Here is a 14,596-nt window from a genome sequence, read left to right as displayed (position 1 = left end):
CCATTGCTAGTACCAACCACTAGTGTCTTCCTTTTTTTATCTACAAGGACTTCGCCGCCCTGGGCTCCTAAGTGTATGAAAGTATGGCACGGAGCGACGGCGCCGAATACCCATATTTACACAAAGAATTTTAGAGCGCCCGCCGCGGGATTCGAACCGACAACCTCTGGATTGTGAGTCTAGTGCGCGGTCCGATTGATCCACACGGGCGGGACGGAAATACTGAACAATAATAAAAAAATATATTTTTGTTGAATTTAAGATAACTCCGACTCCGACTCCGACTCCGGGTTATCAGAAATCTTCGGCTCCGACTCCGACTCCGACTCCAGCTCTTAAAATTTAGCCGACTCCTGCTCCGACTCCGACTCCAGCTGTTCGAATTTTGACGACTCCGACTCCGACTCCGACTCCAGGTCCCCAAAAAGACCCGACTCCACCGACTCCGGCTCCGACTCCGACTCCGACTCCACAGCCCTGATTCCAACATTCTTCAATAGTTATTACCACGAGTTTTAAGCTATATCAAATTTTAGGCATGGTTAGTTTTTTTTTCAATAATGTTTATTCAAAAAATCAGAAAATTTCACAACAACAAAAATATTTTGACAACAAGCAAGCTACATTTAAGATCCGCTTTCAAGGGAAGTTCTTTTTGTGAATGTTCTTATTCTATCTCACAGGCATAACATGTTCATATACAAAGCGTTTTATTGCATAAAGAAATCATAACCACTTAGTTCCATCCGAAGAAGGACTGCAGACGGGCGACGGTTCCGTCGATGTCGACGCCGAAGGCACGCAGCTGGGCGGCCCAACGCTGCACTTCCGGGTCGTTCATGGTGCGGGTGAACGCTGGGCGGGCATCCTGGGTCATGCGGTACAGCTCAGCGAACTCGCTTCCGGGCGTGGCAATGAACTCGTTGGCCAGGGCCAGCGCTCCGGGGGTATCGGTGACCGAGCGGATCTCCTCCATCATCGAGGCCCACGAGCGAGCCTTTCCGTTACGGACAGCACGGGGCAGCGGAGTCCAGCCGAACATGGCGGCGACAAAGTCCAGATAATCGCGCAAGTTGACACCACGGGCCTCGGTCCAGGCTCCGACTCCCTGCAGCTCGGGCTGGGTGACCAGAACGCTCCACGCATCGTTGGCGTAGTTGCTCTGCATGAAGGCGTAGATCTCGCCAACCTCGGCATCATGGGTGATCCACCAGTCGTAGATCTCACGGACCTCCTCCATCGGGTAGAACGCCAACAGCTGATCCACTTCCGAGCGGAGGGTGGCACTGGACATGCCAACTCCGAGGACTACCAAGAGCAGGAACAGTTTCTGTAGAAAATGAAAGTTAGAGTTAGGAGAGTTCTCCTAGAAGTTTAGATTTTTTTTTTTACCATTTTGACCAGAGGTTGACTCGAGCACTTCTTCCACGCGTTGAACGAACGAGAGCAGAAAGGTACCGGTTGGAGTCTCGAGGTCTGTCTTTTATATCAAGCCAAAGTCAGTGCCCAAAATTCGCACAGCTGATAAGAGAGTGCAATCTGCGTCTTGATAAGGCTAAGAAACGCAACGAGAAATGTGCATCGTTCGATAAGCAGGTAAATGAATGGGTCTTTCGTGGAGGTCAATTGATTGATTTAGCGCAAGATTTATGACGAAAAAAAAGCAAACATGATTAATGTTCTCAAAAATTTCTCTAATTGTAAAAATTACTATTCTCATACAAAACTGTATGTTAGAAGTACTTGGGTTGGGCAACTCAAAATAGCACAGAATCTTCAGCTCGAGACATTTTCCAATCAGGTGCAATGCTCCTCTAATCATCAGATAACTTAGAAGCATGTTAACATACTTTTTATCAATCAATTGCTTCTGTTGCCATACGATTCGAGCCTCTATTTCGGGAAAACCGATTGATTGACCTCCACGATAGACCAATCAGACGGTTATCGTACGATGCACATTTCTCGTTGGGGCCCCCTGGCATATCTAGACGTAGGACCCACCGGAGATTGCACTCCTCTTATCAGTTGTGCGAATTTTGGCCACTGACTTTGGCTTGATATAAAAGACAGACCTCGAGACTCCAACCGGTACCTTTCTGCTCTCGTTCGTTCAACGCGTTGAAGAAGTGCTCTAGTCAACCCCTGGTCAAAATGGTAAACACAATTCTAAACTTCTTGGAGAACTCTCCAAACTCTAACTTCCCTTTTCTACAGAAACTGTTCCTGCTCTTGGTAGTCCTCGGAGTTGGCATGTCCAGTGCCACCCTCCGCTCGGAAGTGGATCAGCTGTTGGCGTTCTACCCGATGGAGGAGGTCCGTGAGATCTACGACTGGTGGATCACCCATGATGCCGAGGTTGGCGAGATCTACGCCTTCATGCAGAGCAACTACGCCAACGATGCGTGGAGCGTTCTGGTCACCCAGCCCGAGCTGCAGGGAGTCGGAGCCTGGACCGAGGCCCGTGGTGTCAACTTGCGCGATTATCTGGACTTTGTCGCCGCCATGTTCGGCTGGACTCCGCTGCCCCGTGCTGTCCGCAACGGAAAGGCTCGCTCGTGGGCCTCGATGATGGAGGAGATCCGCTCGGTCACCGACACCCCCGGAGCGCTGGCCCTGGCCAACCAGTTCATTGCCACGCCCGGAAGCGAGTTCGCTGAGCTGTACCGCATGACCCAGGATGCCCGCCCAGCGTTCACCCGCACCATGAACGATCCGGAAGTGCAGCGTTGGGCCGCCCAGCTGCGTGCCTTCGGAGTTGACATCGACGGAACCGTCGCCCGTCTGCAGTCCTTCTTTGGATGGAACTAAACCATTCCTTTCATGCAATAAAAGCGCACTGATGATCAACATCAAACGAAACTATTTATTCCATCGAAAAAAAAAAAAACATTGTTGGCAGCGGTGGGATTCGAACCCACGCCACCGAAGTGACTGGTGCCTTAAACCAGCGCCTTAGACCGCTCGGCCACGCTACCCTTGTAATAGTAAATTTTTCTCTCTCCCCTCCACAGCTTGTTTCGTCCAACACAGAAAGCTTCTGCCAAGTAGGCTATTCTAGCAGGCGTCTTCGTTCGCGCGCGTCAGCGACGACGACGACGACGCGACGCCTGAAGAATGAAGGAAGTGCGCACGTGTTTACACTGACGCATGCGCTTCTTCATCGCGGCGCGGCACTGTGTTTAGTGTTTGGAAGAAATGGCTCAACGGCTGTTTTGGCACGCGCAACACTTTGCGATCCGATGCGTTGGAAATTTGGGGTAAGCTCATTATTTTTTTTTTAATTTCTTCTAAACTAGGACATCAGACTTTTTTTAGATCAATATTTATAGTTATGAATTTAAAGTTTGCAAAAGTTATCCTTATCACACATTGGTTAAAACCCGCTGATCATGCGCAATCCGGGTCGCGCTCTCTCCAACCTGTTCGGCGCCGCAGCTGCGCACTGCGAGCCCTGCCCATCGCAACCTGTGCCAAACATCGGCGTACGCTCAGTTCTCGACTGGTCGCGGCTCACTTCGGACACAACTCGGACAGCAAACCCGTCAACCGCGCCGGGGAGGGTTTCGCGCGCGCGTTCCGTCGGCTATCGTCGTCTCGTTCACTCTCGTTGGGGCTGACAATAGCCAGAGAGCAAGTGCACCGACAGCGAAATTCCTCAGTGGTAGCAGAGGGAGCACGGCGCGCAGCAGGTCCTAGGCCAGCAACGAACGACCCCCGAAACGAAAAACCCCCCGTTGAAGATCCAAAGATGGCGCCCTAAGTACTAAGAGTGTGTGAGCGCGCAATAGTGGTTTAAGAAACTTAACAAAACGACGATTAAGCTTAGTGTTTAGTGGATTAGAATGGGTAATCAACCGACGAAGCATTCCGGCAGCAGTGGCCGGCCGAAGAAGGCGGTCCACTGGAAGTCGGCAGGTGAGTGTCGTTCAACTTCCGTCGAAACCGTTGACGGACGGACGAGAATGAAATTTTCGCCATTCAGCAGCGGCCGAAATATGGTTCAGACAGAAGATCGCTCGAGAGAGAGAAGCAGCCGCGCTGGCGTATTTTTAGATCCCAGTTAAATATTTACAGTTGAAATACAATTTCACTTGGGTTCTTGCTCGAGTTTCGTTTCGAGACTCGACGCGATCCTCTCCTCTGTACCCCCTGAACGGCCGCCGCTTTGGGCTGATTAATCCCAGATATTGACGACAAATTGTTTCCGTTTGTTCCGTAGAACCACCCTCGCCACCGGGAAAGCCGATGTTGGTTCCGGGTACGCCAGACTCGTCCGCACCGGACATTGTGACGCTCCGGTGGAAACGACCGACGAGTGATGGCGGCTCGCCAATTCTTGGTTACATCGTTGAACATCGACGCACGGGTTCACCGCACTGGGTTCGGGCCACGGTCGTGCTGATTCAGGCTACGGAACTGTCGTTCAGCGGGTTGGAACCCGGCTGGCGGTATCAGTTTCGCGTAACGGCCCAAAACATCGTCGGCCAGTCGGATTGTAGCGAACTGTCCGATGCGTTGACCGTGACGCTACAGCGGGCTGCGATCGCTCCACCAAGGTTCATCTATGAACTCAACGACACAACTGCCATCGAAAACGAAAAGATTGAGTTCCGAGTGTCCGTCGCCGGAACGCCTGCTCCACAAATCAGCTGGTTCAAGGACGGCTTCGAAATGTTCAGCAGCCGGCGCACGAAGATCCTTTCCGAGGGTGACTTTAGCGTCCTCGTAATTCACCAAGCTGCCCTAACTGACGAAGGAGAGATCAAGTGTACCGCTACGAACAGTGCCGGATCGGCCGTAACTATCTGTAACCTGTCCATTGACGCATACCCCAAGATTCGACTACCACGCCAGTACGAAGACGGACTGATCATCGAAGCCGATGAAGTTATCCGGTTGAAGGTCGGCCTCGCCGGTCAACCTACCCCAATTGTAGAGTGGAGCCACAACGGAGAAGTACTGACCAACGGTGGCCGCTACGAAATCGAAACCTCCGACAAAAACTCTTCACTACGAATCTCCAACGCCCAAAGATCCGATCGCGGCGAGTACAACCTGCGAGCGATCAACAAACTTGGCGAAGACTACGCATCGTTCCTCGTCACGGTCACCGCAAAACCGGAACCTCCGGGAAAGATTACCGTCAGCATGTCACTCGGCAAGTCCGTTACGCTCAGCTGGGCCGAACCGGAAGACGATGGAGGCTGCAAGATCGGCAACTACATCGTCGAGTACTACCGACTTGGGTGGGACGTCTGGCTCAAAGCCTCGACCTGTCGGCAACTCACCACCACCCTCAGCGGTCTCATCGAAGGCTCTCAGTACCGGTTCCGCGTGAAAGCCGAAAACCCCTACGGCCTCAGCGAACCCAGCGATATTTCCGACACCGTGTTCATCCCGGACCCGAAACGTGGCATAAACAGCGCCACCCAAATACCCGAAACCAAAGACAAAGAGGACAAAGAGTGCCAAACTCCGCTGGCCGTGCCCCGCAAGCGCCGCGAAGAATCCCGCTCACCGGCTCGCGAAGCGGAACAGGTCAAGAAAGCCAAAGCATTCACCCCGGAAACATACAGCCGCGACGAAATCGTCCGTGAAATGTCCTACGGAGCCCGCGACGAGGACTTTTTCAAACCGAAGCTCCAAGAACCGCCAAAACAACCTGTCGTCCCGTCAGTTGTCGTCACCGAACCTGCCGCTCCGGAACCTACTCCAGCCCCACCAAGATCACCACAACCGCAACGCCCCCAATCATTCGCATCGCCGCTGAAGGCGATGGAGAAGTTCTCCAAAGAACCCAGCCCGCTGGCGTTCCGCTCGTCAGACAATTCACTAGCACCGCGAGAAGCGACCACACCGACTTCACCGGACAAACCGGCCATCCACAACAGCAGCGAGTTCATGCTGGTGCTGTACAACGAGCGGGAAGCGAAGAACACTGCACGTGAGTTGCGTATCAATAAGTAAATTTGGAGGTTATAAAAAGTGACAGTATGCAGTGACTGTTTACATTGATTGTTACGTCATGGTATCAATCCCAATTAATCCAAATGACCCAACCTTGATCAGAAGACGTTCAGTGCAACGGCAATCAACCAAGTCCAGCTTCCTGGATCGCACATCTGTCACATTTGCCTGTCGCGTACTTGGATGCATTACCCCCACAAAAAAAAATTCATTGAGTCAGTGGCAGTGCAGCGATGACGAGTTCGGTTGCTTGGACTCATTTTTTTCTTATTTTGTTCTGTTTCTAGAGATTTTTGCAAAACACAAAAATAGAACCCCCGGTATGTTGACGACACCACCAGATGTCTCACGCTCTCTCTCCCTCTCTGTTTACGTTTGTGCGGTCTCGTTCGCGCACGTGTGTGCGTGTCCGCGGCTGCGGTTGTCTAATCAGAATTTGTGGGTGGATGCGCTGATGGATCTACAACCGGGCGATCGCGATCGTTGTTTGGTTCGATTTGCCAATCGGGTGAAATTGTGGAACGAACTGCTTTTACTCCAATGAGGGTGGAGGTCAGCACTGTGCAACCTAAAAATAAGTCGATTACGGCGATGGAGAAATTTTCAAGTGATTTGAAATGTTGTTATTTGTACAACTTGCAGTTAACTTTTTGATACTGATTAATCGCAGCACTTCATGGCGAAGAAAGTTTTCAAAAACGTTGCCAAATTTAACCTCCAGTGCACTTCACGGCAATTAGTTTCAGGTCAGCGACATTGTTGCTTTCCGGATCGGATATATTCAAAGTTAAAATTTAGAAAATTTCCATTTGATTGCTTATGTGTTCGATAACCAACAATTCATCCCTCAAATATCGTCTTATATTTAATTAAGCATTCAGCCCGGTCTTGATTAGCTTACAATTAAAATATGTACACGGATTCTAGTTAATAACCGTCCCAATTCGCCCAATGTGCCCCGATTCACTCCAGATGATGATATCGGTAAAATAATATTTTAAAAATAAATTGAAATCCTGTCAATGTCGGGATTTTTTTCATGTACCTATTTTTCAAATAGTTTTCGTCTTTGACTAAAGCTTTGCCAAAAACTCAATCAATTCCTGCAAAGATATATATATATATATATATATATATATATATATATATATATATATATATATATATATATATATATATATATATATATATATATATATATTTAATATTTACGCATCATTTTTCTATGGACACCTGTCAAATTGTATGGAGATTTCATGCTTTCTATTTAATTAGGGCACAACACATTTGTAAACAAGAGTGTATCTCACACCCTATGCAAACTGTCATTTGAGTGAAAGGGATACACTATTATTTACAAAAGTTTTCTGTCCTTTTGAAATGTTAGGCTCCATTTCTATGGGTAACCATACAGAATTGCTCATTTGCAGGCGGAAGTTGACTTGAAAAACAAAATCAACAACCCATCCCAAGTAACATTTTTAAACCCACTAGCCACCACCTAGTTTTATTGAGGTTTTATGGTAGCATCTTGATTGCTTGTAAGTTTTATGTTGGCTTTCACAGCAACCAATAAGCATGAGCTGATTTAAAGGTTTTAAGAAGGTTTAGACATAAAACCTGTTGGCAATAAAAGCCAAATGGCTTTCAATAAGGTTTTATGAAGGTTTTAAGAGAGTCTTGAAAACCCGATGGCAATGTCATGCCTAATGGTTTTCTCTCATGCTTCTTTAAAACCAAGGGTTTTGTAACTGTCAATGCATGAATATGGCGATAAACGTGTGGTTTGATTGATTGTGATTAACCGCCATCTTGGTAGAAAAAGTTGAAAAAGCAATAAATTTGATTAGCATTTGATGAAAACACACATTTATGATGAATTTCTGACATAACTAGTATAACCATCGGCGTTCAAAAATGTGTTCAACTTTTTTTTTCAAAAAACTTCAAATTTTTTTTTTAAATTGAAAATTGTAATTACAAAATAATTGTTTTTGATTAAGCAAGTTGATTTTTTTGGCTCTATCATCCCCACATTTATCGATAAAATTTTATCCGCAGCTGAAATTAGGTCAGCAACTGCGAGAAATGAGCAATTCTCTACGGAATCGGTCTTTTTTCTTAAATTTTGATTTTTGTATTTTTTAATCCGACTGAAACTTTTTTGGTGCCTTCGGTTTGCCCAACGAAGCCATTTTGCATCATCAGTTTGTCCATATAATTTTCCATACAAAATTGGCAGCTGGCCGTACAAAAATGATGTATGAAAATTCAAAAATCTGTATCCTTTGAAGGAATTTTTTGATCGATTTGGTGTCTTCGGTAAAGTTGTAGGTATGGATACGGACTACACTGGAAAAAATAATACACGGAAAAAAAATTTGGTGATTTTTTTATCTAACTTTTACCACTAAAACTTGATTTGCAAAAAAACACTATTTTTTTTATATGTTTTAGAAGACATAGAATGCCAACTTTTCAGAAATTTCCAGATTGTGCAAAATTTTTTTTGAGCGAGTTATGAATTTTTTAATCACTACTGATTTTTTCAAATATTGAAATTTTGGTCGCAAAAATTTTTCAACTTCATTTTTCGATGTAAAATCAAATTTGCAATCAAAAAGTACTACAGAAAAATTTTGATAAAGAGCACCGTTTTCAAGTGAAATCCATTTTTAGGTGACTTTTTTGAAAATAGTCGCAGTTTTTCATTTTTTAATATTAGTGCACATGTTTGCCCATTTTCGAAAAAAAAATATTTTTGAAAAGCTGAGAAAATTCTCTATATTTTGCTTTTTTGAACTTTGTTGATACGACCCTTAGTTGCTGAGATATTGCCATGCAAAGGTTTAAAAACAGGAAATTTGATGTTTTCTAAGTCCCACCCAAACAACTCACCATTTTCCAATGACGATATCTCAGCAACTAATGGTCCGATTTTCAATGTTAAAATATAAAATAGTCGTGAAATTTTCCGATCTTTTGGAAAAAAATATTTTCAAAATTTTTAAACCAAGACTAACATTTTAAAAGGGCGTAATGTTGAATATTGAAAAAATCAGTATTGATTCAAAAATTCATAACTCGCTTAAAGATAAAAAACCCACAACCTGGAAATTTCTGAAAAGTTGGCATTTGATGTCCTCTAAAACATATCAAAAAATAAAAAAAGTAAAAATAGTGTTTTTTTGCAAATCAAGTTTTAGTGACAAAAAGTTAAATAAAAAATCACCAAAAATTTTTTTATTGTGCATCATTTTTTTTTTCAGTGTAGTCCATATCCATACCTACAACTTTGCCGAATTGGTGTCTTAGATCAAAAAATGCCTTCAAAGATACAGATTTTTGAATTTTCATACATCATTTTTGTATGGCCAGCTGCCAAATTTTTATGGAAAATTATATGGACAAACTGATGATGCAAAATGGCTTCTTTGGGCATACCGAAGGCACCAAAAAAGTTTCAGTCGGATTAAAAAATACAAAAAAATCGAATGACCGAAATCTGAGAGAATTGCTCAAATAATATTTCAAATTATTATAATTATCTCCAATATATATTATTCCATCATCGCTTTTTTCGCAAACCATCTCCATTGTATCATTTGGCGATTGTCCACGATCCATACAAAAAAGTTTTTTTTTGCATGAACAATTGTCCACGAGGGGGAGATTCCCAAAAAGTCTGTTCTATCCGAAACCAAACAGAAAATAAAAATATTGTGCTCTTGCATGGTTAAAACTGCTGTCCCAATTTGCCCCATGTGTCCATGTGTCCCAACAAATTTTAGGTCACGAATTTGAAGAAAAACTAGACATACCGTAAACCGGGGTGACTTTGATAGGATTTTAAATTGTTTTTGGAATTATTTCCTTCTCATAGTGTAAAATTGTCCAAAGAATCCGAAAATGAATTCCGTTTTCCGATTCAAAATCATGTTCACTTCTCTACCACGGTCAGTATGATTCTAAACAATTCCGTACGTATTTTAATTGTGCTCTTCATTTTGCGGAAAAATCACAAACCTATCAAAGTCATGTATGGTAGGTAACTCAATACAGTGCAATAAACAGGGTTTATTTATATTTTTGTTAAGTTCGGTCCTCTATTTTTGGAAGAACGCTTAGAAAAAAAGTTTCCTCGACATCAATTTATCAAGCTTGAGACAAATGTTGAACATCTCTTACAGCTGACAAATCTCAAACCTCAAAGCATTCCCTTCGTATGTTGAGCTTGTACTCCCATATGCAACGGGAACGTTTCATCACCCGTCGTCTGCTTCAGGTCATTAGCAATCGCCCTGCCTCTAGCATCCGATCGCTCCGGTCTACCTCGATCGGTTCCGGTAAGCCGTAGTTAAAAAAAAATGGCATGCCCCTTCCCCCTTTGGGTAGCGATCCATGCTCGATGATCTTCCCCTTCTTAGTATCTGCACGATCCATCTTGAGTCATCACTTTGTAGAGAAATCGTTGATTTGTAAGATGTTCAAACCACTAATGATCTTTCCCCCGGCGTATAGGCAACTCAACCTTCGACTTCGACCTGGAGGACATGGCGGCCCCGCCACCCCCTCTGTCCCTGTCGGCACCGGAGCTGAACGTGGAACCACCGCCGGCGCCGGCCATGCGCCCCGCCGTCAGTTCCACCGAGCTGCTGTATGAGCGTGCGATGGCCCGGTTCTACCAGGCTGTCGCGATGGAGGAGTCGGAAAATCAACGCAAAGAAGCGGAACAGCGTCGTAGGAGCAGTTACGGCGGTGGTGGTGCGGATCAACAGCAGCAGAACGGGGGTCAGGATGCCGTGGCGCGGTTGGCCGATCGTAGAAGCAGTTTGCGCCGTCGGCTGTCTGGCGACAAGGAAGCGATCGTGAAGCAGTCCAGCTTTGAGAGCAGTGATGGTAGACAACATTCCAGCACGGTGGACAGCGTGATACCGGAGGAGAAGGAGGAGCAGGGTGAGGTTAGGGTTGAGGAGGAACACTCGATCGTGGACGAAGTGTTGGAGGAGATGGACGAGGAGGGTTCGATGAGCGGATCGATGGATTCGTTTATGGAGGAGCTGAAGCGCAGGGAGTCGGCTCGATCGAGCAGATCGCGCGTGATGAGCGACGAGGAGGAAGAGATGGAAACGTATCACCCGAGGCAGCGGTTGGTGTCGCCGTACAGGAATCCGGACCCGAGTCAGGCGATCGAGGTGTTGACGAAACCGCTGCCGATGCCCGATCCAAACTTTGTACCGAAGCCGATATTGAAGCGACCGTCGACGGAGATTTTGACGAGAGATGAAAAAGACAAGAAGGAACTGGAGGTAAAAGAGGTTGAGGTTGCGGTTGAGAAGGTAGAAGTTCCAGTGGTTGTGCAGGAACCGAAAGAGGAGAAGAAGGCGGTTCCGCCCAGTAAGCCGGAGCGAAAGAGTTTGATGAACTTTTTGGAGAGGAAATCTCCGGCGAAGGAAGAGCCTCCAAAGCCGGTCGAGCGGGAGAAGACACCAGAGATCAAGCAGCAGGATGAGATACAGGCTCCGTTGAGTGAAAAACAGGGGCCTTCCGAGGAGGAGATCAAACAGGCGATCGTGCAGGAAGCTGCTCGACAGAAACGTCGCGTTTCCCGACAGAATTCGGAAGAGGAAGCCAAGGCGATCGCAAACTTTTACGGAGAGATTCTTGAGAGGGTGGAGAGTTCCAAGAAACCGCGCAAGCTTCCGCTATACAACAATCCGGACGAGTTACGCAAGCTCAACTCGCGGGAAACTTCGTATGATCGCTTTGCGAGATCACGATCTGGGTCGGCATCTCCGATGCCTCCGGAGGACATCTACCTCGCCCAAAAGTCCCGTTCGCCTTCGTTGACTTCCGAGCAGATCGTGCTTAAAGGAAAACCTGCTCGGGAAAGCAAGATCCTTCGACAGCGATCGGCCTCGATTGAAACCGAACCCGCGAGATCTCCGTCGGTAGCCAAGGAAGTCCCGGTGGTTACACCAACTCCACCCAAACCAGAACAACCGCCCAAACTGGAAACTGCATTTATTCCTAGCGCGTACGACGAACCCGTTCGCAAGAGTCGTCCCCTACGAGAATCGACGGCAATCGCCAAGAAGCGGAACGTCTCCAGCACACGATCATCTCGCAACAGTTCGGCCACTCGCGATGCCGAATCAATACCCGATACCCTAGAAGCAGCCCGCCGTGCTCGACTACGCAGCGCTTCCAAGAGTCCGTCCACTCTACAGCGAACCGCGGTGACTCTAACGCCACCTCCTCCACCACCCCCCGCGGTGGAACCTCCGAAGCCACCAACTCCGACACCAATCCCAACTCCAGCCAAAGAAGCACCAAAAACGCCTCCGGAACCGCGATCCCGCTCGCAGTCCCAAACCCGAGAACCACCCACCGACCCGCAGGACGACTCGCTCAAGTACACGCTGTCCTACCTGACGGACGTGGCCCTGTTCGTGTTCGCCTGCTGGCTGTATCTCTTCAAGAACCCCAAGTGGGCCATCCCGGTGATCGCGCTCATCGTGTACCGCCAGATTAAGGACGCCATGCGGGACCGGATGCCGCCGTGGGTGCGCCGATCGCTCGGAACGGACAGCTAACTTCCCCCCTCCACCCCAATCCGTTGATAAAGACATAATCTCAATCAAGAACGCAACAACGCAAGAAGGATATTTTATAGCAGGTCTGAATAATCTTATTCTTAATTGTAATTTTATCTATTTGTCCATTTTCACGCTTCGACGACGGAACGACCGGAAGTGTTACAGCACGAACTTTTTCTGTGGTATTTTGCATTGCACCGGGGACTGCAGCGTGACGGAGAATGACCAACAACAGCTTTCGAGAAAAAACAGGGTTTTTGGTACGAGAATCGAACTCGTACTGCATCGAATTTGCAAACGTTTGACAGTTTGGACTGTCTAACCAAAAGGGGTTAATCGAAAGTTAAATTTAGCTTGTAGAAACAATCATTGGAACGAAAAAAAAAATTATTCACACATTTTCATCACTCAAAACAAAACTAATCAACGTCATTTTTCGTAATTACCGTGCATAGTTAGGAGGAAAATTGTTATAATTATTACTGTTTACACAATTTGAAGTACTCGTTTCTTACAAATAGTCACACCCACACACTACTTCGCACAAAGACTACAGAGCAACAATATCGAATAGTTACACATTTTCTTGAATGAATCCGCACCGCGCACCATTTTTCACCCATTCACACAGCAAACAAAACAAAAAAAGATTCGTTTGTGTTATTGCCAATTTTATTATCCTATACTTTCTGTTGTATATTTACGCGATTGAAAGCAAAAGTGTTGCAAAGAAGCGATAACAACCACAGCGAGACAATAAATTTTTGTTCTTTAAATAAACTGAACGTGTGTGTTGAATTTTCCCCTTTTCGAACGTCCTTTTCTCCCCAAATAGAACGGAGAACATCAAAGAGTAAGGGGCAATGCTGCGATACACCCTTAAAACTCTCACGAACAATTAAAAAAATATATTCCCATACCGGGAATCGAACCCGGGCCTTCTGGGTGAAAGCCAGATATCCTAGCCACTAGACCATATGGGATGAGTGATGATAAGGTCGCTTAAACGCCGTCCAACACTTGTAAACTCTTTTGGGGTGTTAATGGGGTAAATTTATACAAGTCATTCTGAGTTTTGTAAAAAATCATACCTAAAATCAATCACATATAAACGTCACCAGCAAAAATAACATTGAAACAACCGTTCTACTCGTAAGATGCACGTGTCTAATAAGAGTTAAAAGCTTTTGCTATAAGTACGAGCTTTAGCTTATAAAAAGCTGAGCTTTTAAAGCTAAAGTTTTAAGCGTTTGCGAGAAGCTTCAGCCTAAAGGAGTTACATACATGTAATTTGCAAAATGGCAAGGGTTTGTATGAGCACACACTTGCAATTTTTATAAATATGTTTTCAGAGTTTTATCAAAATACATATTAATTCTTTACAAAATAAATTTGAGCACAAAAGCCGATATGTTTGCGCAGTGAAAATTTTTCAGCCTCAATGTTCTGTTACCTGCTTGAATAATGAAATATCTGATTGCAGTGAATTTAATCAATTAGTCTGTGCTACGACATTTTGAGATTTTCTACATGTAACCCCTTAACAACCCCTGATAATTTCTAACAAAGCTTTTGCTATAAAAATAAGCTTTTGGTTAACAAGCAGTTGAGCTTTTAAGGAAAAAGCCTTTAAGCGTTTGCGAGAAGCTTTTACTTTTTATAACAAGCCAAGAAACTATGACACAAAAATGTCCCATTTGCCTTTTCATCATTTTTGATTTAATTATGCGTGTCAGATCCTGCAAAACTTTCTATCCCCCCTCCTATGGGGACCATCCCTAAACCACGCGAAAACTTAATGGTGGGGGGGGGGTTGTCCACGCTCCATACAAAAAAAACAATTCACAACGCGTGAGGAGGGTTGGTGATTTCAAGTTGCCAAAATGTGTCCACGTGGTTTATGGTTGGTCCCATAAAAATGTAACAGAAAAATCAAAAATGGGGTCCAGCATTTCTAAGTTAAAGTCTTTTAAAGATCATGCAACTTAACGTGGGAAAGTAGGTATAGTTGCATTGTTAGTCTTTGA

The 14,596-nt window shown here is 45.5% G+C and overlaps 3 protein-coding genes and 2 non-coding genes across 5 annotated transcripts; 2 read left to right on the top strand and 3 right to left on the bottom strand.

Annotated features, from left to right (window-relative positions):
• Positions 1–686: 686 nt before the first annotated feature.
• On the bottom strand, positions 687–1,483 carry LOC119768611 (protein G12-like). The gene is made up of 2 exons (XM_038258774.1): positions 1,393–1,483; positions 687–1,330 (listed from the first exon to the last, which is right to left on the bottom strand). Exons 1-2 carry the CDS (start codon positions 1,393–1,395, stop codon positions 737–739), a joined length of 597 nt encoding a protein of 198 aa, XP_038114702.1. The 5' UTR covers positions 1,396–1,483; the 3' UTR covers positions 687–736.
• Positions 1,484–2,065: 582 nt separating this feature from the next.
• On the top strand, positions 2,066–2,857 carry LOC6044085 (protein G12). Its single transcript, XM_001861615.2, has 2 exons — positions 2,066–2,157; positions 2,218–2,857. The coding sequence occupies exons 1-2, from the start codon at positions 2,155–2,157 to the stop codon at positions 2,809–2,811; spliced, it is 597 nt and encodes a 198-aa protein (XP_001861650.1). The 5' UTR covers positions 2,066–2,154; the 3' UTR covers positions 2,812–2,857.
• Positions 2,858–2,896: 39 nt separating this feature from the next.
• On the bottom strand, positions 2,897–2,978 carry Trnal-aag. The gene has a single exon. It is a non-coding gene; the product is annotated as a tRNA-Leu (tRNA).
• A 486-nt stretch (positions 2,979–3,464) lies between these two features.
• LOC6044083 (titin) lies at positions 3,465–13,350 on the top strand. Its single transcript, XM_038258767.1, has 3 exons — positions 3,465–3,918; positions 4,223–5,947; positions 10,492–13,350. Exons 1-3 carry the CDS (start codon positions 3,846–3,848, stop codon positions 12,564–12,566), a joined length of 3,873 nt encoding a protein of 1,290 aa, XP_038114695.1. The 5' UTR covers positions 3,465–3,845; the 3' UTR covers positions 12,567–13,350.
• A 130-nt stretch (positions 13,351–13,480) lies between these two features.
• Positions 13,481–13,552, bottom strand: Trnae-uuc. Its single transcript has one exon. It is a non-coding gene; the product is annotated as a tRNA-Glu (tRNA).
• Positions 13,553–14,596: the final 1,044 nt, after the last annotated feature.

Source organism: Culex quinquefasciatus, chromosome 3, assembly GCF_015732765.1.
Source record: "Culex quinquefasciatus strain JHB chromosome 3, VPISU_Cqui_1.0_pri_paternal, whole genome shotgun sequence".
Lineage (NCBI taxonomy): Eukaryota > Metazoa > Arthropoda > Insecta > Diptera > Culicidae > Culex > Culex quinquefasciatus.
The sequence above is the reverse complement of the archived record's forward strand: the minus strand, read 5'-3'. Positions and strand labels throughout refer to the sequence as shown.

Coding starts and splice junctions, on each gene's coding strand:
- LOC6044083 (XM_038258767.1), top strand. CDS start 3,846: ATGGGTAATCAACCGACGAAGCATTCCGGCAGCAGTGGCCGGCCGAAG. Junction 3,919..4,222: donor GGTCCACTGGAAGTCGGCAG/GTGAGTGTCGTT, acceptor TTTGTTCCGTAG/AACCACCCTCGCCACCGGGA. Junction 5,948..10,491: donor GGAAGCGAAGAACACTGCAC/GTGAGTTGCGTA, acceptor CCCGGCGTATAG/GCAACTCAACCTTCGACTTC.